The sequence below is a fragment of the Sapajus apella genome, unplaced genomic scaffold, assembly GCF_009761245.1.
Source record: "Sapajus apella isolate SASKATOON/1434 unplaced genomic scaffold, GSC_monkey_1.0 scaffold46, whole genome shotgun sequence".
NCBI lineage: Eukaryota > Metazoa > Chordata > Mammalia > Primates > Cebidae > Sapajus > Sapajus apella.
This window is the reverse complement of record NW_022436986.1, coordinates 18792916-18816986: the sequence shown is the minus strand read 5'-3', so window position 1 is coordinate 18816986 and position 24071 is coordinate 18792916. Positions and strand designations below refer to the sequence as shown.

General features: G+C 39.8%; 1 protein-coding gene across 4 annotated transcripts in view; it reads left to right on the top strand.

The window, feature by feature from the left end:
* The window catches only part of INIP (INTS3 and NABP interacting protein), a 33954-nt gene that overhangs the window by 3860 nt on the left and 6023 nt on the right, over positions 1 to 24071 (top strand). For 3 of the 4 annotated variants that reach the window (XM_032240373.1, XM_032240375.1, XM_032240374.1), the window contains one exon: positions 19349 to 19451. In XM_032240373.1, the coding sequence (XP_032096264.1) occupies positions 19349 to 19451 (103 nt within the window). Of the gene's footprint in view, positions 1 to 1627; positions 2402 to 19348; positions 19452 to 24071 lie in introns of those variants that run through there. The other variant, XM_032240376.1, reaches the window with a different exon arrangement.

Here is a 24071-nt window from a genome sequence, read left to right as displayed (position 1 = left end):
CTTAACTACTTGAAGCAAGCCTCTATTGCCATTCTGTATCAAGTCTGAAGTTCTGTTTGACTCTATGTATGTTTGACCCATCTTCATATTTTTTAAGTACTCATTTTTTAAGTCTTTTTTTTTTTTAATCTTAAACTTATGGACTCTTAAAGTGTATATTCATTTGGTCCAGCTTCTTTCTTTCTTTCTTTATTTTTTTTTTTTGAGACAGAGTTTCGCTCTTGTTGCCCAGGCTGGAGTGCAATGGCACGATCTTGGCTCACCACAACTTCTGTCTCCCAGGTTCAAGCTATTCTCCTACCTCAGCCTCCCGAGTAGCTGGGATTGCAGGCATGTGCCACCCTGCCTGGCTAATTTTGTATTTTTAGTAGACATGGGGTTTCTCCATGTTGGTCAGGCTGGTCTCAAACTCCCAACCTCATGTGATCCTCCCGTCTCAGCCTCCCAAAGTGCTGGGATTACAGGCGTGAGCCACCACGCCCAGCTGGTCCAGCTTCTTTCATTCACCATATTGTCTGAGATTCATCCATATTGTACATGGATCAATAGTTCATTCCTTTTTATTGTGGAGTAGTAGTGGTATTCCACTGTACGACTATAAGTCTTTTTTAAGGTACTTTTTTTTTTTTTTGGAGACAGAGTTTGGCTCTCATTGCCCACGCTGGAGTGCAATGGCATGGTCTCAGCTCACTGCAACTTCCACCTCCTGGGTTCAAGCGATTCTCCTGCCTCAGCCTCCCGAGCAGCTGGGATTACAGGTGTGTGCCACCACGCCCAGCTAATTTTTTGCATTTTTAGTAGAAACGGGGTTTCACCATGTTAGCCAGGCTGGTCTTGAAGTCCTGACCTCAGGTGATCCATGATTTGCCTACCTTGGCCTCCCAAAGTGCTGGGATTACAGGTGTGAGCCACCGTTCCTGGCCACAGATACTTTTTTTTTTAAGAGACAGGGTCTTTTCTGTTGCCCAGGCTGGAGCTCTGAGGTGGATGATAGCTCCCTGCAGCCTCAAACACCTGGGCTCAAGCAATCCTCCTGCCTCTACCTTCCAGATTTCTGGGATTGCACACATGTATCACCATGCCTGGCTTTTTTTTTTTTTTTTTTTTTTTTTTAAGAGAGGGTCTTGCTTTGTTGTTTGGGCTGGTCTTGAACTCCTGGCCTCAAGCAGTCCTCCCACCTCAGCCTCCCAAAATGTTGGGATTATAGGCATGAGCCACTATCCTAGGCCAGTTGTGCCATTTTGTTATTTTAGTATATGTCCTGCCAAAGTGAGCTCTGGTTGTACTGTTTTATTCTCTCCAGCAATATGTGAACGTCTGGTTGGTTCACATTTACTGTTGTCAGTCTTTAATTTAGCCATTCTAGAATGTATGAAGTGACATCTCATTGTAGTATTAAAATGCATTTCCTTGATGACAAATGCTGAGCCTTTTCTTTGTACTTATTGGCCAATGTAAATCTTCCTTTATGAAGTGTTTGTTTTAATCTTTTACTCATTTTTTTAAAAAATTGGGTTATTTCTTTTGATTAGCAAGTTGTTTTACTTTCATTTTTCAGTCTGGAGACAAGTCCTTTGTCAGATATGTTTTGTAAATATTTCCTCCCAGTCTCACTTGCCTTTTCATTTTCTTAATAGTGTTTTTTTAATCCTATATGTAATGTATTATTTTTCTCTGGCTGCTTTTAAGATTTTCTCTTTGTATGCCAGTGGTCTGACTATGGTATGCCTAGAGGTAGTTTTCTTGTTTGGGGTTTGTTGAGCTTTTCAGATCTGTAGGTTGATGTCTTTCACTAAATTTGGGATGTTTTCATTCATATTCAAATACTCCAAGGCTTTGCTTATTTTTCCACAATACTTTTTTCTCTGTTTTTCAGATTGGATAATTTCTAATGCTCTAACTTTAATAACTGTTCTGCCATCTTCAATCTGCTGTTAATTCAATCCAGTGAACATTTTGTTTCAATTTACTTTTTAGCTATACAATTTCCATTTTTTTTCCATCATTCCTATTTCTTAGCTAAAACACCCCTTTTATTTATTAAGTGTCCTTTTTCCCTTAAGTCCTTGAACATATTTATAATGGCTGATTTTAAATCCTTGACTGCTAATTATATCATTGGGGTCATCTTGGAGTTGACAGCATTTTGGTGCATATGCCTCATGTTTTCCTTTTTCTTCCTGTAACTCGTGATTTGTTATTGGGTACTGGACATTGTGGAAACTCTGGATTCTGTTATATTCTTCTGAAATGTGATTTTTGTTCCAGCAGACAGCTTGGCTTAACTCACACTGGACTCCACACTCTTATCTCTCCTGTGTTGGGCAGCAGCTGAAATCCCGCAGTATTTTTCAGCTTCCACCTGCTGCTCTATTGATGGGCTGCCTGGGATCTCCCCTGTGTATGTGTAGTTCAGCAGTGAGAGAAAACTTTGAGTGGATTTTATATGCATGAATTGGGCTTTATTCCTTCTGCCTTTCCCTCAAGCCTTGCCCCTGATTTTTTGGCTACTCTGTCAGCCCTAAACTTGAGTTGTCCTCTGACACCTCCAGCTAGTTAGGTGACACTAACCATGCTGTTAGTGGATTGGGGAATGCTTCAGGCAAAAGGCCACAAGTTCCCAAATCTCACCAGTTGCAGTTTCTGCCTGATTTCGGTCAGACTGCAGTGCCTTTAAATAGTGAATTTTTTTTTTTTTTTTTGAGACGGAGTTTCACTCTTGTTACCCAGGCTGGAGTGCAATGGCGCGATCTCGGCTCACCGCAAACTCCGCCTCCTGGGTTCAGGCAATTCTCCTGCCTCAACCTACTGAGTAGCTGGGATTACAGGCACGTGCCACCATGCCCAGCTAATGTTTTGTATTTTTAGTAGAGACGGGGTTTCACCATGTTGACCAGGACGGTCTCGATCTCTTGACCTTGTGATCCACCCGCCTCGGCCTCCCAAAGTGCTGGGATTACAGGCGTAAGAATAGTGAATTTTTAATATTTTATTATTATATTTGTGGCAGGATTAGACCAACCAGACTACTCTGCTAGTACTGGAAGTTGAAAGCTTGCTGATTCTGCTTTAGTTTATTAGTTATATTTCGGACAAACTAAATGTTACATGAGTTTTGTAGAATTATAGTACTGTAAAAAGCAAGTTGTGGTAACAGTTTTACCAGCTGTAACCAGCTAATACCATTCTGTTCTTCTCTCAAATAGCCATGTGTGAAATGTGCGCTCTGTGGGCTAATCATAGGTCAACATTGCCTTATGGCTGTTGACCTCTTTTTTTTTCCATTAAGTTATAAGGGCCCATATTAAAAATAACTTAATTTGAGCAAAAATGAAAACTAAGAGAAGTCTATTTTGGAAAGATAATATGCTGCTAAAAACCCCACAGTACACTCCACATGAAAATAAATTTTAAATTATCCAACTGTTAGCACAAATAATTAAGACTTACAATATGGTGGTTACTCTTTTTTTTGTAGTTGTAGTAAAAACACAATGATTTTTAGTATTGCCTTTGATTGACCCATAGTCAGATCCACTATGAAACATCCCCTAATCTGAATAGAAATGAATGTAGATTAGCCCTTTGGTTTTTGTTGCTCTTTTGTCAGGGATTTTGTTGGTGTCTGGAACTGCTGCTACTAGAAACCAGCAGAGGGAGTCCACGTCATGTTCTAGAGACTCCCAGACTCCAGTGAAATTTTTAAATTCTTTTTTATTCTGATCTATTGTATTTCTCTCTGTTTTTAATTTAATTGTGTTTTTGTTTTTTTAAAGAGACAGGGTCTTGCTCTGCAGCCCGCGCTGGAGTACAGTGGTGTGACTGCAGCTCCCTGCAGCCTCCTGCTCCTGAGCTCAGCATCCCAAGTTGCTGAGACTGTAGACTCATGCTACTATGCCTGGCTAATTTTTTTTTTTTTTTTTTCCTGTAGAAACAGGGTCTTGCTTCAACTTCTACTGTAATTAAAAATAAAAAAAGAAACAACAACAACAAAAAAGAAACAGGGTCTCGCTTTATTGCCCAGGCTGGACTTGAACTCCTGTCCTCAGGCAGTTCTCCCACCTTGGCTTCCCAAAGCATTGGAATTACAAGTGTGAGCCACCATGCCTGGCTGTATTTTACTTTCTGTATTTAATCATTTTTGTACTATTCGTGTGTATAAGAATTACTTAATATGGAGATTAATGCCAAGGGCCTTAATTATCTTTAAATGATAAGTAAAAGAACCATGAATTAAAAAAAAAACTCTTGGCCGGGCACAGTGGCTCATGCCTGTAATCCCAGCATTTGGGAGGCCAAGGTGGGCAGACCACAAGGTCAGGAGTTCAAGACCCAGCCTGGCCAACGTGCTGAAACCTCATCTCTACTAAAAATATAAAAATTAGCTGGGCATGGTGGCCCGTGCCTGTATTTCCAGCTACTTGGGAGGCTGAGGCAGGAGAGTTGCTTAAACCAGGACTTGGGAGGCAGAGGTTGCAGTGAGCAGAGATCGCACCAATGCACTCCAGCCTGGGCTACAGAGTGAGACTCTGTCTGAAAAAAAAAAAAATCTTTATCTGTTGTTATTTATTAACATAAATAAATATATTTTATTTATTATGCCTGGTGTAGAGAACAATTCCACTGTGTTGGGGACTAAGCCCTGTTTCAGATTTAGCAGTCTTTCATGCTATCATAGCCATCAGGACTGCTAAATTTCATAAGCTCTTGACAGACACTGCAGTTACATGCTCTTGACAGTCACTGCAGTCTTATATTCTTCATACTATCCCATGTAGTGTGGAACATTTGGTAGCATTTCAACAATGAGAATTTCAGTATATAGAGGCAGATTGTCAACCTGGAGTTTGGACAAGGTACCAAAAGCAGCACAGAATCTTTCTTTATTGGTAAATGTCAAGGTCCTATGTTCATCTGTTGGCATTGGATTGGCTCAGTCTTATTTCAGAGAGACCTGGTGAAATACAGAGTAAGGAACGTGAATTCTTTTGTTTGATTTTTTTCAATTTTATAGATATCTGAAAATGCTTATAGTAGCAACCATAAGATCTGCAGATCTGGTAGTAGGAACTGTTGATTTTGGGCCAGTCCGGTGCTCTCAGCAGTGATTTCAGCATGCTGCATAGGAATGGAATGGCAAGGCTCCTGGGAGGTGTCTTGTTTGACCTCAGACCTAATACAAGTCTTCACTTAAACCATGTATGGTCCAGAAGAAAAGTAAGTTTTTCCTTCAGGTTTATACTAAAGTATCCTCCCTCCCAATTAAGAGTTTGTCCCAGTGATGCATAAAAAGCATCTGAAAATTCTTGTATTTGTACCTTTTTAAAGATGAGAGTACAGATGCAAAGACACAATTTGGAGTAGGTTTCTAAAGGCTACGTTTCTTTTTGTTGCATTTTTATTGCTACAGCAAAGAGAATAAATTAGATTTCTGATGCTAGACTTGACCTGTAGGCTGCAGATTGAAATTATAACTGGGAAGAATATTATGTAAAGTAACCTGAGATTTTATGGGATCCCCACGGGGACTCCGACTGGTCTGAAATGTGAATGTAATTAGAAAGCTTCATGCTAACTAGTTGTGGCCTATCTAATGAAAAACTATTCACTGACAGAGAATTGTCAAATGTGGGATGACAGGAATCTAGTGATGTTAACCTAATGACTAGGGAGAAAGAGAATGCTAGATAATAATAACAATAAAAGCTTGTATGTATTAAGCAGCCACCATGTGGCAGGCAGTGTTCTACGTTTTTACTTATATTTTCTGTATTTCCTGTAACCACCCTTCAAAGCTGCTACTGGTATCCCCATTGGTTCTGAGGCATGGTGAGGTAATTTTCCCAATATTCAATAGTAAGTGGTAGTGCTGAGATGAGAACCCAAGTTGATTCCATGTCCAAGTTCTTTGTTCATTCTGTTTTCCCATACTGCCCTTCAGTGGGAGGACTTACAGCATTCTGATGATAGCATCTGATAGGAAACCATTGGGAGCTGGAGACAAAGGGCAAAGGACCTCTTCTTAATCTTAATTGGGATTAATCTAATCTTCTCATTGATTATTAAGCAGAAAATCCTTTAAATGAAAAGGGCCTGTGAGTCTATATGTGAGGAAAAAAAGAAAAATGAGTGGGGAAGAAAGGTTGATTCAAGCAGAAGATACATCATTGTCTTAGAAACCTCAATGTGCAGGAAAAGTGGCAGTAGTTTAAGAGGAGTGAGTTTTTGAGTTTGGGTGAAAGAGAACATGAACACAGAGAGATCACCTGAGCAGACATTAGGGCTCAATTTCTTTTCTTTGTTACATATTTTTAGTAAACTCTGAAAGGTGGCTAATGATTAATTTTTTAATCTTACAAGATATAGGAAACATTTGTCATTAACTAGATTTAGGACAGAGCAAGAAAATGGATTCTTTCCTAGAGTCTGCAGAAAGAAATGCAGCAAAGGCAGGGTGTAGTGACTCACGCCTGTAATCCCAACACTTTGGGAAAAAGCCAAGGTGGGAGAATTGCTTGAGTCCAGGAGTTTGAGACCAGCTTGGGCAATATGGTGAGACCCTGTCTCTTTAAAAAAAAAAAAAAAAAAAAAATTAATAAGGCCGGGTGCAGTGACTGATGCCTGTAATCTCAGAACTTTGGGAGGCCGAGATGGGCGGATCATGAGGTCAAGAGATTGAGAGCATCCTGGCTAACATAGTTAAACCCTGTTTCTACTAAAAATATGAAATTAGTTGGGTGTGGTGGTGTGCACTTGTAGTCCCAGCTACTCAGGAGGCTGAGGCAGGAGAATTGCTTGAACCCAGGGGGGCAGAAGTTGTAGATGGCACCACTATACTCCAGCCTGGTGACAGAGCGAGACTCAGTCTCAAAAAAAAAAATTTAATAAAAAAATTAGCTGGACATGGTGGCACACACCTGTAGTCTCAGCTACTTGGGAGTCTGAGTTGGGAGGATCACTTGAGCCTGGGAGGTTGAGGCTGCTGTGAGTGAGCCCTGATCATACCACTGCACTCTAGCCTGGACAACAGAGTAAGACCTTGTCTCAGTCAACCAATCAATAAAGTCCTGCCAACACCTTGATTTTAGCCCAGTGAGACCTCTGACCTACAGATCCGTAGGACAATATATTTGTGTTGTTTTAGGCCACAAATTTTGGGTAATTTTTTACAGAAGCTAGAAAACCAATACATATCTAACTGCAAGAACCAAAAAAATCTAGGAACCATCCATGACACCTTCTTCCTCATTCCTTCATATTCAATCCATCACTCTCCTCTTGATTTAACTTCCTAAATAGCTATTGGATCTGTTTGTATCTCTTTATTTCCATCCACTAATAATTTTATTATCTCTAGTTCTTTCTACTGAGATAGTTTCCGATTTTCTCTTGTCTATTCTCAATATTGCAGTTAGAGTGATCTTTTTAGAGGGGGAGAGGTTATTTTGTTCCTCACCCCTAATTTTATGCCTTCGATTTCAGTTCAAGCATTACTTCCTTTGAAAGCCGTCTCTGACACTGCTCCCCTCACCTTCACTCTAGGTTGAGTTTATTTAGTACTCATTCCTACAATAATGATTTTTGTAAATGCTCATCAAATGGCTTCCTTATTTCAGACTAATGTTAGATTTTAATGACACATTCATTCATGTGATTATTTGATTGATCTCTATTTTCACTGGACAGTTTGAAAACCATGAGAGCTAGAATCATGTCAAGTTTTGGCTTATTATTGCATCCTTACAACCTAACTTTGTGCCTGTACGTGATGGATGTGCAATAAATACTTGTTGAATCAATAAATAACTGAAAACATGATAAACTACTAGTGCCACAGTCACATTCCCCTAATACTAAAAATAGGTGTCTCAAGTATGATACTTTAATATTCTATAGAGTTGTAAAGAGCATGTAGCTTGTTAGGATGACCACTCAACGGGATTTAAGTAATATTTTAAAGTATCTTTTAAAAATTATTGTTATGAAAGTATAGTAATTGCCCATAGGTGTATAATCAAAATAATTTTCACTTTTAGCTTTAGATTTTTTTTTACAATAAGAATTTCAGTCACTAAGTGTGATAGAGCTGTTAAAGGAAAATGAGTATCAGCTCTTAGATTTTAAATGAAATCTGATGTAATGCTAGTTACTTGAGAATGTTTTTAGTGACAAGTGTGTGTGTGAGGGGGAAGAAATGTGTGGGAGTCAAAATGTTTCTATGAATGAGAAAATGAGAACATCTGTGATTGTGAATGGGGATAGTGTTATAGTTCCAAAAGTAGAAATGTTTTTTCAAACAAAAACCACCCAGCAGAGCAGGACCCTGTCTCTTAAAAAAAAAAAAGTTTGAAACAGATTATTTTTAAAAAAGGTTAGCTATAAAGGGATATTAAATAATTCCAGCTGATTATTTAGAAACATGGCTTGGTTTAAAAAAAATAAAGAAATGGTTTTGGCTACGTTTGGTGGTTCACACCTGTAATCCTGGTACTTTGGGAAGCTGAGGTGGAAGGATCACTTGAGGCCATCAAAACCAGCCTGGGCAACATAGCAAGTACCCTGTCTCTGTACTGTTTTTAAAAATTAGAGTAATAGTTCTTGCCGTACATGAGATAATATATTAAACATCTTTGTGCTTCTGAGACTGAAAAGAGATGCATAAATTATATCAGGAGACTGTATAGATTAAAAAAAAAACCCTCATGTAGTGCATATAACATTGTTAAAAGTTATATATTGGTGTCCTACTTGGAGTAAGTTTGTTTGAACCCTGAAATTAAGAGAATCTTACCAAAGAAAATTATGGGCTGGGTGTGGTGGTTTATGCCTTTAATCCCACTACGTTGGGAGTCTGAGGCAGGAGGATTGCTTGAGGCCAAGTGTTTAAGATGAGCCTGGCCAACATAGGCCCTGTCTCTACAAAAAACTAGAAAAATATTAGCCAGGTGTGGTTGTGCACGCCTATAGTCTTAGCTACTTTGGAGGCTGAGGCAGGAGGATCTCTTGAGCCTAGGAAGTTGAGGCTTTAAGTGAGCTCTATTTTTAGTTTTTTGAGGAACCTCCAAACTGTTCTCCATAGTGGTTGTACTAATTTACATTCCCACTAACAGTGTACAAGGGTTCCCTGTTCTCCACATCCTTGCCAGTGTTTGTTACTGTCTGACATTTGGATGGATAAAAGCCATTTTAACTGGGGTGAGATATCTCACTGTGGTTTTGATTTGCATTTCTCTGATGATCAGTGATGTTCATCTCACTGCCTGTCTCCAATCCTGGATTAACATTTCCTTGCGGCAGGTCTCTTCTACCCTGTAATCTATTCTCTGTTACCACCAGAGGGTGTTTGAAACCGTGCCAAGATGGATCTGTGCCTTGTCCCTTTCTGAATACTCAGTAGCTCCCCATTGCCTATTTGATGAAACTAAAAATCTATAGCCCCCAAATATCTGGCTCCTTCTTAACCTTCCCAGCCGCTTCTTTCCAGTGCATTTTCCACACATAATTTGTACTAGAGTCACTTGTATTTATTTGCCAATCCTCAAGCATTCCGTCCAATTTCATTCTTTAATGTCTGAGATTTGGGGCATGGAGAAAAATACTCATCACTGCTCATAATTTAATACTTGGTTTAATAAACCTACTTATCTAACACACTAAAGTTCTAAAATAAAAGTTTTTCAACATTTAGGCTGGGTGTAGTGGCTCATGCCTATAATCTCAGCACTTTGGGAGACCAAGGTGGGAGAATCACTTGAGCCTAGGAGTTTGACCAGCATGGGTAACATAGGGGGACACCATTCAGGTGTGGTGGCACATCCCTGTGGTCCCAGCTACTTGGGAGGCTGAGGCAGGAGGATGCCTTGAATCAGGGAGGTCAAAGCTGTAGTGAGCCTTGATCACGCCACTTGCATTCCAGCCTGGGCAAAAGAGCAAGAACTTGTCTCAAAAAACAATTTTTTGAAAAACATTTAGACATTGTTTACAAGCTTATTTAGTTAAATTATGTTACAATTAGAATTAATTATAGTGTCTTTTAAATTTCACTTTATATAGTGGTCAAAAATTTACTTAAATGTATTTTAAAATATTAACCCTTTGGTTTATTCATTCTACACTTTTTTTTTTTTTTTTTTTTTTTTTTTAGACAGGGTCTCACTGTGTTGCCCAGGGTGGAATGCAATGGCACAATCATGGCTCACTGCAGCTTTGACCTCCCAGGTTCAAGCCATCCTCCTGCCTAAGCCTCCTGAGTAGCTGGGACCACAAGTGTGCACCACCACACCCAGCTAATTTTCCTTATTTTTAGTAGAAACAAGGTCTCACTATGTTTCCCAGGCTGGTCTTCAATTCCTGGGCTCAAGTGAACCTCCCGCCTTGGCCTCCCAGAGTGCTGAGATTACAGGCATGAACCAGTGCACTTGGCTGACATACTTGTATTTTTTATTTCCTTAGAGTTTCCTTCCAGATTTCTCTTTCTATACTTCTCCAGAATTACAGTAATTTTTCTATACCTTCCTAGGTTACAGTAATCTTACCACTACCGAAACAAAGCAAAATTTCAGATTGAGAGTTCCGAGTTGTTGATGGATTTAATTCTTAATTAAAACACAAGGTTTGGTTATGTCTAAAGCTTACCCAAAGGCTGTGTTGATGGGCAACCTAAAGTTGTATGGATGTGCATCAGCTCCCTTCTATAATTGAATATTACCCGCTCAGGAGAATTTTTAAGTTCATGCCTTTCTCATAGACTGTTAGTTTCTTGCAGCTTGGAGTTATTCTATGAATTGAAATATTCTTTATTTTTTTGTGTGTGATCAGTGTTTCATAGCTCAGTGTTCTGTTGGATTATAGCTTGCCCTTTTCTGGTAGCAGTAGTGCCAGGAATTATTGATGTTTCCTCTCCTGAGAGATCAGGGATCAGGTCTGTACTGTGAGCTCTCTAGGGTGTTTGACTAATTCACCAATTTTAGAACTCATAATGTCTACTGGGTCATTGTGTGTGACCATAGGCACTCATCAGCCACTGCATCTCCTTTAAATGGCTGTGTGTGTTAGGGCCTGTGCGGATCTGAATTTCTTGTTGTTGGTTCATGACCTGCTTTTTTTGGAACTGTTTGGCTTAGTCACACACAATTCCTTTTATCTATCCTACCCTCCTTGTACTGAAACAAAAAAGTACACAGCTATACATCATAAATAGACATATACTTAACAGTAGAAACAAAACACCTAAGTGTTAACACCAACCTAGTTATTAATATCATAAGACGTTAGATACCCTATTATTTTCACCCTTCTTTATAACCATCTTTTTATGTGTGTTAGCATTTCCTTTTGCATCTCATTATGAATTCATGGCTTATCACAGACTTATTCCATTTAGCTGTAATTATTATTCTCTTTTTAATGTTCAAATGTGACAGCCTGGCTAACCTCAAACTGGCTTCTTTGTTCTTTTAGCACTTAACCTTGGACCTTTTTAAAAAAATTCTCCTTGGCTGGGCACAGTGGCTCACGCCTGTAATCCCAGCATTTAGGAGGCTGAGGTGGAAGGATTGCTTGAGACCAGGAGTTCAGGATCAGTCTGGACAACATAGACCTTGTCTCTACAAAAAAACAAAAAAGTTAGTTAGGAGCATGAGCGGTGCTGTATACAGGTAGTCCTAACTAGTTGGGAGCCTGAGGTGGGAAGATGGGTTGAGGCCAGGAATTTGAGGCTGCAATGAGCCATAAGCCCACCACTGCACTGCAGCTCTGGGTGACAAAGCAAAACCTTGTCACTTAAAAAATAAATGGATAAGTAAAAATTTCAAAGTCTGCTTGCTTTCTGACAAGATAGCCCAATCCCATTTTGATATTTTTTTGTTGCAGTCAGACATGGAACTAGTACTCTCCCTAAAACTCTGTTTTTGTTTTTTGGTTTTTGTTGTTGTTTTGTTTTGTTTTGAAATACACAGGGTCTCACTGTGTTGCCCAGACTGGTCTCAAAATCCTAGCCTCAAAGGATCCTCCCACTTTGGCCTCCCAAAGTGCTGGGATTACAGGTGTGAGCCACCGTGCCTGGCCTCTTAATGGAGAATAGTATTAGAGACCAACATCTGTTCCACTGGAGTTACGGATAAGGAGGGAGGCATTTTTGCTGGCCATTGTAGAGACAGAGCAGGAGAACATGTTTCTTTTAGGGCATATGTTAATAATGGCAGTCCAGTTTAACATTACTCAATCTTTTTCTATCTTATCACTTTGCTTTATTATACGGTTGCATTGACCATGAACAATATCATATTGGCATATATCCTTCTGTATGAAGATCCCTCTGCCAGGAATGCTTCCTCTCACCTCTTTTGACTACTTGGCAAAGTTCTTGCCAAGTAAAATGAGAGGAGGAGGGGGTAGAATGAATTTTCATTTAAAGCTCAACCTAGTTCAGAAATGTTAAACAAAACCAGAGCAATTGAATATTCTTCTGATATCTCACAGTATTTTTATTGAATTCATTTTCTTCCACTAAAAAAAATAATACAAACCATATTGAATTCAGCTATCCTGTCAGCATGGTGTTACGTTTGAAAATCATTTGCAAATTATATTTACATCATGCTCTTAACATGTATAAATTTTTCAACCGGGGACAGTGGCTCATGCCTGTAATCCCAGCACTTTGGGAGGCCTGGGCAGATCCTTGAGGCCAGCAGTTCAAGACTAGCCTGGCTAACATAGTGAGACCCTGTCTTTACAAAAACAAATAAACAAACAAAACCCAAAGAAATTAGCTGGGTGCAGTCGCATGTTCCTATAGTCCTAGCTATTTGGGAGGCTGAAGTGGGAGGATTGCTTGAGCCCAGGAGTTCAAGGCTGCAGTGAGCTATGGTGGTGCCACTGCACTCCAGCCTGGGTGATGGAGCAAGACCCTTTTTCTAAAACTAACTAAATGGATAAATACTTTTTTAGCGCTTCGAGAAATTGCTCTTCAAATTCATAGTATTAGTTTTCAAGTGTTTTTAAAATTCTCACATTATCTGGAACATGAGCTTTTTGTACAACTTATTGTCGCTTTCCCATGACGCCTTCACTCTTACGTGCTTTGAAAACAAAAACATTTTTGTGAGATTGTAATTTTCAATGTTACTATCAGACTGTAGACTTTAAAAATTAATTTATATGTTTATATATGTTGAAGGGCATTGAAAAACTCAGCTGTGCTCCTATTGGTATGAGCATTATCAATCAGATTATCTTTATATAGGCTTTTTATTGCTTTTTCATTGTTGGCTGTACTTCATATGATTTTTATGTATGTATAATTACTGACAGTGACCCCTGACATTTCTTTCTTTTTTTTTTTTTTTAAGAGGGAGTTTCACTCTTTTTGCCCAGGCTGGAGTCTGATGGCACCATCTTGGCTCACTGAAAATTCCACCTCCCAGGTTCAAGTGATTCTCCTGCCTCAGCCTCCTAAGTAGCTGGGATTACAGGCACCTGCCACCATGCCCAGCTAATTTTTTTGTATTTTTAGTAAAGACAGGGTTTCACTATGTTGGTCAGACTAGTTTCGAACTCCTGACCTCAGGTGATCCACCGATCGCGGAATATTTTTGTGTGAACAAATTAATCTTGAGGGAAATTGATATTGCTGTATGACAAAATTTAGACATTATCAGGTTTTAAAATTTGCTTTTCGAGAATTGTGTGTGTGTGTGCGTCTGTATGTATGTGTGTGTATGTGTGTATATATTTTTTGAGACAGTTTCACTCTGTTGCCCAGGCTGTAGTGCAGTGGCACAGTCCAGTCATGGCTAACTGCAGCCTTGAACTCCTAGGTTCAAGCAATCCTCCTGCCTCAGCCTCCCAAGTAGCTGGGATTATAAGGCGCACACTATCATGCCCTGCTAAATTAAAAAAAAAGTTTTTTTTTTTTTTGGACAGACAAGGTCTCACTATGTTGCTCAGGCTGATCTTGAAGTCCTGGCCTCAGGTGATCTTCCAGCCTCAGCTTCCCAAAGCTCTAGGATTACAAATGTGAGCCACCATATTTGTGAGCCACTTGGCCCTATTTTATATTTACGGTATCTCTAAATAGCTAAAAAGATGGAGCCACATAATTATCTTCTAAGAATGCAGTAGCCTCTGCTGAGAAAAAACAAGTCTTGTCCTGTAATTGGAAATAAGCATGTACAATTGGTATATACAAATGAGAGAGCACCAATTTCCCTTGGAAAACATTCTTCACTTTACAAAGAACTCACTTTTGGATTCCTCTAAATGACACATTCCAGTATAATTAAACAAGTCTTTCCATAATTATCTTACCTTGATTTGCATTACATAACTTTTAGGGAAACGTCTGTTGTATAAAATCAATAATACCTGCATTTTACACCTTTCCGTTTGATTCACTGTAACGGCAGGATTTGTTTGCTTATTTGGATAACAGGTTCACTATGAAGTAGTAAATAGAGCAATATATGAGAACAGCATAGCTCTCCTTAGTGGGCTGCTTTTATTTTTATTTATTTATTTATTGAGACAGAGTTTTGCTTTGTTGTCCAGGCTGGAGTGCAGTGGCACTTTCTCGGCTCACTGCAACCTCCACCTCCCAGTTCAAGTAATTCTTGTGCCTCAGCCTCTTGAGTAGCTGGGATTGCAGGCACCCACCACCACACTCGGCTGATTTTTTGTATTTTAGAAGAGATAGGGTTTCATGATGTTGCCCAGGCTGGTCTTGAACTTCTGAGCTCAGGCAGTCTGCTTGTCCTGGCCTCCCAAAGTGCTAGGATTACAGGCTTGAGCCACCGTGGCCAGCCAGTGGGCTGCTTTTGTTAACTAGATTAATATATAATTGACTAACAGTCAAAGGAAATTTTATATGTATGTGTTTTCTTTTTTCTTTTTGAGACAGGGTCTCTCTCTTTCACCCAGGCTGGAATGCAGTGGTGTAATAAATAGCTCTCTGCATAGCTCCCCACTCCTGGCCAGAAACTATAGTAATGTTAGTTTAGAGCCTATAGTCACAGATTTTCACCTGTGATATCCGCGGTAACAAGAAGGTTACTATACCTACCTATGCTCTGATTGTCAAACATGCATAAAATTTTTAAAAGTGAGGCTCTTTCTTCTTGACCAAGCTAATCAAGACATACAAGTATGTAATTTTTTAAAAAGTTGATGAATCATATAAAATTGTTTTTGTAGGTAGAATAATTGTCAAATATAGACCGTTTTAACTTAATACATAAAAATCTCTTATAGTAGTTTTGTTTATAAAATATCCTTTATTATATAAACATGAGTTGAGACTTATGGTTTATGAGGGTCATTGTTATTAGAGAGAGGTCTCTGCATCTATAAAGAGGTTTTTTACTAGTTGGAAGATACTTTATTATATACTTTATTATATTATATTATATTATATTGTATTATATTATATTATATAGTACCTAATCTGTAAGTCTTTTTTGGAGATTGCCCTGATAAAATGGGAGAGAAATTGTCATTCAGTTGCTTTGGTAGTGGTTGAAGAAAAGATCTAAAGTCGTGGTTTGTGAACTATACACCATGGCGTCCTAAGACCCCATGAAGAAATCCCAGAGGCCTCATGGAAAATTGTTTCCAAAGCAAACACAATACTACCTATATTATTAGCTGGACACCACATGAAGTAGTTTGAGACAGATTACAGTTTCAACAGTGCACTCCATTCCTTTCAATGACATCATATCTTTGTGAAGTTAGGTTTTTAGCAATTGCTTTGATCGTCAGTAAGCAGTGTGTGATCCAAGGTTTGAAAAGTGATACAATGCCCAGGCACACATCCATTAGTAAGTAATTAATTGTGGTTATTTAAAAATGAAATTAAATATTTTTTATTTTACATTATATGTATTATTTTTTAAAACAGTTATAAGATGTTAGGACATAATTACTAGGTTGTTTGGACCTGACTACTTACTAAACAGAATGGTTATATATTTGTTGGCCTGGGGGTGTCATACAAAAAGCGCTGAGATACTAAGGTATATCAGCACTGTGAACTAAGAAATTGTAGGAACTTCTGGTTTAAAGTAATTAGAATACCCAAATAGAATTCACATAGGTGGCCAAGTAATTGATACCAAGTGGAAAGGTACATTTAATTTAAATTTCTCATGGATACAGTTTTTAGAGTTGCCACCCCATTCTACTTGTTAATATTATGTGACAAACATCTGTACAGTAATCGCCCCTTACCCAGGGGAATATGTTCCAGAAACCCCGGTAGATGCGTGAAATCACAGATGGTACTGAATTCTTTATATACTATGTATTTTTCCTATACATACATACCTATGATAAAGTTATTTATAAATTAAACACAGTAAGAGATTAACAACAATAACAACTTTCAGTCCCTACTGACCTCTGGGGAAAGAAGAGGGGCTGAGGTTGAGCTGATCACAAATGGCTAATGATTTAGTCAATCATGCCTATATAATGAAGCCTCCATAAAACCCAAAAGGACAAGGTTCTGGATAGCTGAATATGTGAAGGTGCTTGAAAGGTGGTGTGCCGGAGAGAGTATTGAAGCTCTGTGCCCCTTCCCACATGCCTGGCCCTGTGCATCGCTTTATCTCTAACCTTTGTAATGTCCTTTATTAATAAACTAGTGAATGTAAGTAAAGTATTTCCCTGAGTTCTGTAAGCCACTCTAGCAAATTAATGAAATCCAAGGAGTGGGTAATGGGGCCTCCAATTTATAGCCAGCTAGTCAGAGGCATAGGTGACAACCTACTGCCTACTTGCCATTGGCATCTGAAGTGGTGAGCAGTCTTGTAGAACTGAGCCCCCAGCTTGTGGGACTTGACACTATCTCCAGGTAGATGGTGTCAGAATTGAATTACAGAACACTCAGCTGGTGTCCACTGAAGAATTGCTTAGTGTCAGAAGTTTTGTGTTGAATGAGAGTATAGAATAGTTTGTTTTTTCTAAACACAGTTTGATTTTTCCTGTGTCTCTCAAAGCTGTATTAAATCTTTCCTTGAGTAGAAGACTTCTCCAGAGACATGCCTGTCTGTAACAGTGGGTGGAGCAGGTAGTATGTGCAACATGGAAAAAGCCCCACAGAGCTTCTTCCACTGGAAGATTAAGCTCTAACTAAGAAATTAGGCAGGAAAAGGTGATTGGAGTTAGGATGAGAACAGATGAACTATACACCATGGCATTCTAGGACTCTCTTCAGAAAGACCAGACTGGGCTGAGCACAGCTGCACATACCTGCAGTCTTAGCACTTTTGTGAGACTGAGATGGGAGGATCGCTTGAGCTCAGGAGTTCAAGACCAGCCTGGGCGATATGGTGAAATCCTATCTCTACAAAAATTACAAAAACTAGTAGGGCTTATTGACTCACACCTGTAGTCTTAGCAACTTGGGAGGCTGAGGCAGGAGGATCACTTGAGTCCAGGAGTTTGAGGCTGCAGTGAGATACGATCACACCACTGCACTCCATCCAGCCTGGGCTACAGAGCAAGACCCTGTCTCTCAATACATTCTGGCATGTCTTTTTTTTAAATAAATTACCTTATCCAAATGGAGGGAGTCTGCTATAACTAGAATTTGATGACATAGCATGAGTGGGCAGAGAGGGGAAAATGGGAGATGATAGAAATGAATGTGCCAGAGATATATTTTGCCCAGAATCCTGGCCACAGACAGTATGCTAATGCCTGATTTAAGAAAAGATTTAGCTGAAAATACTGCAAATCTCAGTACGAATACTCCTTATACAGCCTACACCATCCCTAGCCAGTCTTTCTCCCAAGGAGGGGAAGAAGTTTGCATCCTACCACATAATTCTTCCTCTTTGTAATCAGTATAAAATTCTTAGAATCCCTCATGTGGTTATCTGTAGGAGTGCCTAGGTCTGTTCTGCTTGAAAAATGTGCTTTCCTCCCATACTCATTCTTCTGGCCTAATGATTCCAGTCTTCTGAGACATAACTCTCCTTATCTTTTTTTTTTTTTCTGTAGTTCTGTGTTCCAGTCCTTTAATCTTTTTGTTTTTTTCTAAATTAGGGATGAGAAACTCACATGCTTACAGATAATGTAAACAAGGCTAATAAGGACTCTAATGAGCTGCAGAGTGCCCAGCTAAGGGGGACAACGATTTCTTAGTTCTGGTGAATTGTTGCCACGGGGCATATAGATCACTTGTTACCAGATCTTGAGATGTATTTCAAGAGAAGCTAGAAGTCTGAAAATTAGTGTACAGCTTCTCAATGTTTACATATTAGTATTTAATTCTGATTTTTAAAACATAGCTAGGTGTTACTCCTGGGGCATAACTTTGCAACCTCTACTCTAGATCTTATGTAAGTTTGAAGCTCTAAATCCAGCCCAGTATTATTCAATAAAAGCCATATCTCTTTGTGTCCTGTCAGTTATGCTTCATTTCTTTCTCAGAATTGCTTTCTGGTCAGTTGAAATTCTTTGACTATGTTCCTTGAAAAATTGTCCATCATATCTGAATGGAAGCAGTTGAGGAAAAGAAGTATTTTGATCTGAGTATGTTTAATGCTTTTTCCCCCATGAAAAAGGCATTCACAAAGAGGCCTCAAACTAAGGACTAAGAAAATCTGCCCTCTCAAAGATTGTGCAGGATAGAGACTGCACAGGCCTCTGCAGCATTTGGGGCCTCAAAGATTTTGTTAAAAAGCAAATTCTGGGGCCGGGCGCAGCGGCTCACGCCTGTAATCCCAGCACTTTGGGAGGCCGAGGCGGGTGGATCACGAGGTCAAGAGATCAAGACCATCCTGGTCAACATGGTGAAACCCCGTCTCTACTAAAAATACAAAAATTAGCTGGGCATGGTGGCGCATGCCTGTAATCCCAGCTACTCAGGAGGCTGAGGCAGGAGGATTGCCTGAACCCAGGAGGCGGAGGTTGCGGTGAGCTGAGATCGCGCCACTGCACTCCAGCCTGGGTAGCAAGGGTGAAACTCCGTCTAAAAAAAAAAAAAAAAAAAGCAAATTCTGTAACTTATACCTTGGTGATTAGAATTCTTTAGAACCAAGTCTTAAAAGTCCTCAGTTACACTTTAAACATAATATAATATGACATGATACTCTGCTTGAGTATTCATGAATTATGCTGTTATAAGTTGCTGGGAAGTTGGCAGGAAGGAAGAAGTAACCGTTTAGGGAAAGTACTTACTGGTGAATTCGTTATCATGTTAGAGAATAGGAATTTTGCTTTCTGGGTTCTAGATGGCTTCAGTTTATAAAAATAGGTCTAAAATGTTTCTTATTACTCTCTCTTTCTCTCTCCCCTTTCTCCTCTACCCCTCTTTTTTTTTTTTTTTTTTTTTTTTTTTTAGGTTTTCAAAACAAAAATAGAGTTGCAATCTTGGCAGAACTGGACAAAGAGAAAAGAAAACTACTTATGCAGAACCAGTCTTCAACAAATCATCCTGGAGCTAGGTATTGACACTATTATGTGGTTTTTTATTTTTTTGTTTTTTTGAGACAGAGTCTCGCTCTGTCTCCAGGCTGGAGTGCAGTGGTGTGAGCTCGGCTCACTGCAACCTCAACCTCCGCCTCCTGGGTTCAAGTGATTCTTCTTCCTCAGCCTGCCAAGTAGCTGTAACTAGAGGTACACACCACCACACCACACCACACCTGGCTAATTTTTGTATTTTTTGTAGAGACGAGGTTCTCCTGACCTCGTGATCCACCCACCTTAGCCTACCAAAGTGCTGGGATTAGAGGTGTGAGCTACCATGCCCAGCCTATAATATGGTTTTTATATTTAGTGATATAAAAATTTCTTGAACCAAATAACTCAATTGCTGACAATGATTTTTTCCTTTAACACTGTAACCTATACATTGTGTTTTATTTCTATAGGAGAGACTAAACTTTACCTGTGCACAACTTAGTTCTTATCGGGAGGCACCTCTGTACCAAAAGACAGATTAACAAAGAAAAACAAATTTGTGAATGCATGCAGCACACATCACAAGGGAGAAACCTTAATGAAAAGTAACTCAAAATTGTGGCTTAGAACTCTGCTTATATAGCATCTTCAACAAAGAATAATAAATTCGTAGAGAAATGTGGCACAAACGAAAGAGATTTTAGGCTTCCGGGCTGGGAAACTGAGAAGGTAAATATATGGAGAAAACTAATGGAGTAAGGCTTGTTGGCAGAGTCCTCTGCTGCTGTCCCTACGCTAAGTGTCTGGAGCTGTCTCCAGCACAGGAGAAGCTATATCCTGTCTTCAGGCAGAAAGTGGGGAGGGGAGAGAGACCTTTTCTTCAGTTTGCTGCTGTTTTTTATTTTTATTTCTTAGCAACCCTATTAACTGAGCTGCTGCTTAATTGCTTTCAGCTCAAAAATAACTTTTATATCAAAGAAGTGTATTTTAGGTGACATATTCTGGTTTCCTTTATTTCCTAGTCAGACTTTTAACAATTAAACTATTTAGCTGATTAAATTGTAAACATTCTAACTAGAATATTTAATTTCCCTATAGCCTTCATAGCCTTCAGACTTTTTTTGTGAGGGGTGTAACTCTGTCACCTGCACACCTATGGAGTGCAGTGGCACAATCATAGCTCACTACAGCCTCAGTCTCCTGGGCTCAGGTGATGCCCCCTGAATATCTCACACTACAAGCGCACCCCACCAGACCTGGCTAATTTTTTTTTGGTTTTTTAGTAGAGATAAGTGAGATCTTGTGTTGCCCAGACTGGTCTCAAACTCCTGGCCTCAAGTGATCCTCCTGCCTCAGCCTCCCAAAGTGCTGGGATTATAAGTGTTTAGCCACGGCACCTAGCCCTTATAGCCTTTTTTTTTTTTTTTTTAAGAGCTTTGTATGCTTTTTTATTACTGCAATTGCTGCTAGTGGCCCACTTTTTAATCATTCTGCAAAGTGGATAAAATTTAGGTGGCTTGATGATCTTTATTATGGGTATTCAGTCTCTGCCATATTTAGTATCTTTCCTCAGACCATTATCTCTTAGCACAGTGGCTCATACCTATAATCCTAGCACTTTGGGAGGCCAAGGTGGGGGGATCACTGGAGCCCAGGAGTTCGAGAGCAGCCTGGGCAATGTGGCAAGACCCATCTCTACAAGAAATACAAAAAATTAGCCAGGCATGGTGGTGCATGCCTGTGGAGGATCACCTGAGCCCAGGAGTTTGGGGCTGCAGTGAGCTGTGATTGTATCACTGCGCTCTAACCTGGATGATAGAATAAGACCTGTCTCAAAAAAAAAAAAAAAAGATCCATTATCTCATTCAGCTACCACCCTGTCTTTTTTCTCTTAAAGCAATTGCCTATACTCATCTTTACTTTCTCACTTATTCATGCCTCAACCCACTGCAGTCTGGCTTCCAGGCCCTCCATCAAAGAAAATGTTCTTGCCTAGGTCACTTGTAACCTTCCTGGGCTAAATCTAGCAGGCCAGAGTCTCTTTCTTATCAGACATCTTAGCGTTATTTGACACCACTGATCACTCTCTCCTTCTTAAAGTACTCTCGGTCCTTGGTTTCCATTTGCTCACTCTAAGAAAATTAAAAACAATAGGAGGAGACTACCTTGACTTCTTTTGCAGACATTTCTCCATTTGTCCCTTGAATGCTGACAGCCCTTCGGATTCTGTTCCAGAGAGGCTTCCCAGTCTGCCTCCTTTCACTGGGCAGTTGGTCTTTTCCCACAAGCTGTTATTTATGTGCTAATCACTTCCGCATTTGCAGCTATAGTCTGTCCTTTCTTCTAAGCACCACCTCTGCCTCCTGGACATCTCTACTTTGATGCCCACAGGCATTTTAAATGTAGTATGTCCCAAACTGAACTCATTCTCCCTTCCCACTCTCCAACAACTACTGAATATTCTTGTGTATCCTGTCTTAGTAAATGGTTCAGGCTACCATCTAGTAGTTACAAAGTCAGAAATGTGAGCTTCAATTGTTTACCATTCTCTTTCACTTTCAGCTGCAAGCATTTATCATTCTCTTGTGTTTATACTTTGAATGGTGTTTCACATCTGTCCATTTTCTTCATTGCTACTGATGCTTTCCTGATTCCTGGCCACTCTCATTTCTTGTCTCCATTATTATAACTGCTTCAAATTTCCTGTGGTCTTATGCTTCTTGAATACATTCATCAGTTGTGTCATTTAGGAAGCTTTAATCGGGAAGTAACAGAAATGTAACGAAATTGGCATAAACATTAGGGTATCTGTTAACCAGGAGTGTGAAGATAAGGTAGTTCCACAGTGGCTTAATTCAGTGGCCACAATATCATTAGAGATACAGCTTCATTCATCTTTCCTTTTTGTTTTACTCCATGGGTCAGTGGCTCCCTCAGGTCAGAATATGACTGCAGTGGCTTAGGTATCACCCTGCACTGAGCCCCCTGTAGAGGCAAAAGCCTGAAAGTTTCCTGTGATATGTCCCATTTGTAAAAGTGAGGCAAACACTCTCAGAAGCCTTCCTGTAGACACCCACGAAGTCTGGTTGCCCAGATTATGTACCTTTCTCTTGCCTAAAGCAGAAACCAGCTAGGGGAAATGACATTGTCTTATACCAATTAAGGTCTACCACCTGGGGCATAAGCCTGGCCTACCCTGAAGCACGTGACCACTGATCACTGAACCAAGTTTCGGTTCCATTAACAAGGAAGAAAGCAGATAAACAGCTGTTGAGGAGGTGGCCAGCACTGTCTGCCACAGTAGTGGTCTTTCTGAACTACAGGATGATAGTTCTTTTTTTTGAGACAGGGTCTTGCTCTGTCACTCAGGCTGGAGTACAGTGGCATAACCTCCTGACCTTCTGGGCTTAAGCAATCCTCCCATCTCAGCCTACCGAGTGGCTGGAATACCAGGCACATGCCGCCACACCTGGTTAATTTTATTTTTTAGAGACGGGATTGTCACTATATTGCCCAGGCTGATCTTGAACTCCTGGGCTCAAATGATCCTCCTGCTTCAGACTCCTAAAGTGCTGGGATTACAGGCAGGCATACTCCACGACGCCTGGCCAAGAGGGAGATACTTCTGATCGTGTCATTCCCCTGCCACTTAACATTGGAGGTCTCCTATTACTGCTACATTTTATAACATTTTTCAGACCACTATCCTTCCAGATATATTAAGTGTCCTTATTAATTCTCCTGTTATTAACATACATCACACCTCATCAGGATTGCTGTTATCTGTGAGCCTTGTCTTACATATACCCCTAGTGTTTAGTACAGAGCTACGCATCTAGTAGCTGCTTTAGAATCTGGTTAGTGTCTCTAAGTTTGATTATTTATTCATAATAGTTCTACCTATGTGGAACATGGTTATGATAATTTAAGTGTTAAATTGTTATTATTTTTGAGACAGAGTCTTGCTCTGTCGCTAGTCTGGAGTGCAGCGGCACTATCTCGGCTCACTGCAACCTCCATCTCCTGGGTTCAAGCAATTCTGCCTCAGCCTCCCAAGAAGCTGGGACTACAGGTGTGCGCCACCATGCCTGGCTAATTTTTGTATTTTTAGTAGAGACAGGGTTTCATCATGTTGGCTGGTCACAAACAAGTTTAATTATTATACAAACAAAAGAGTATGGTTTTATTGTTGATGAGTATCATGTGATTTAACTGTTTTTTAAAATAATGTTAATAGAGATCATGATAGATCATGGTATCTCAAATCTGTTTGAATGTAGGAGACCATAAATTATACATTTTAGGCTGGGCATGATGGCTCATGCCTGTAATCCCAGCACTTTGGGAGGCCTAGGTGGCAGATCACTTGAGGTCAGGAGTTCGAGACCAGCCTGGCCAATATGGTGAAACCCCATCTCTACTAAAAATACAAAAATCAAATACAGCTGGGTGTGGTTGTACACACCTGTAATCCCAGCTGCTCAGGAGGCTGAGGCATGACAATCATTTAAACCCGGAGGCAGAGGTTGCAGTGAGCTGAGATCACACCACTACACTCCAGCCTGGGTAACAGAGTGAGACTCTGTCTCCAAAAAAAAAAAAAAAGATAAAATTTTTTAAAACGATCATTTAAAATCTCAATAAATAATATAGACTTTCTTTAT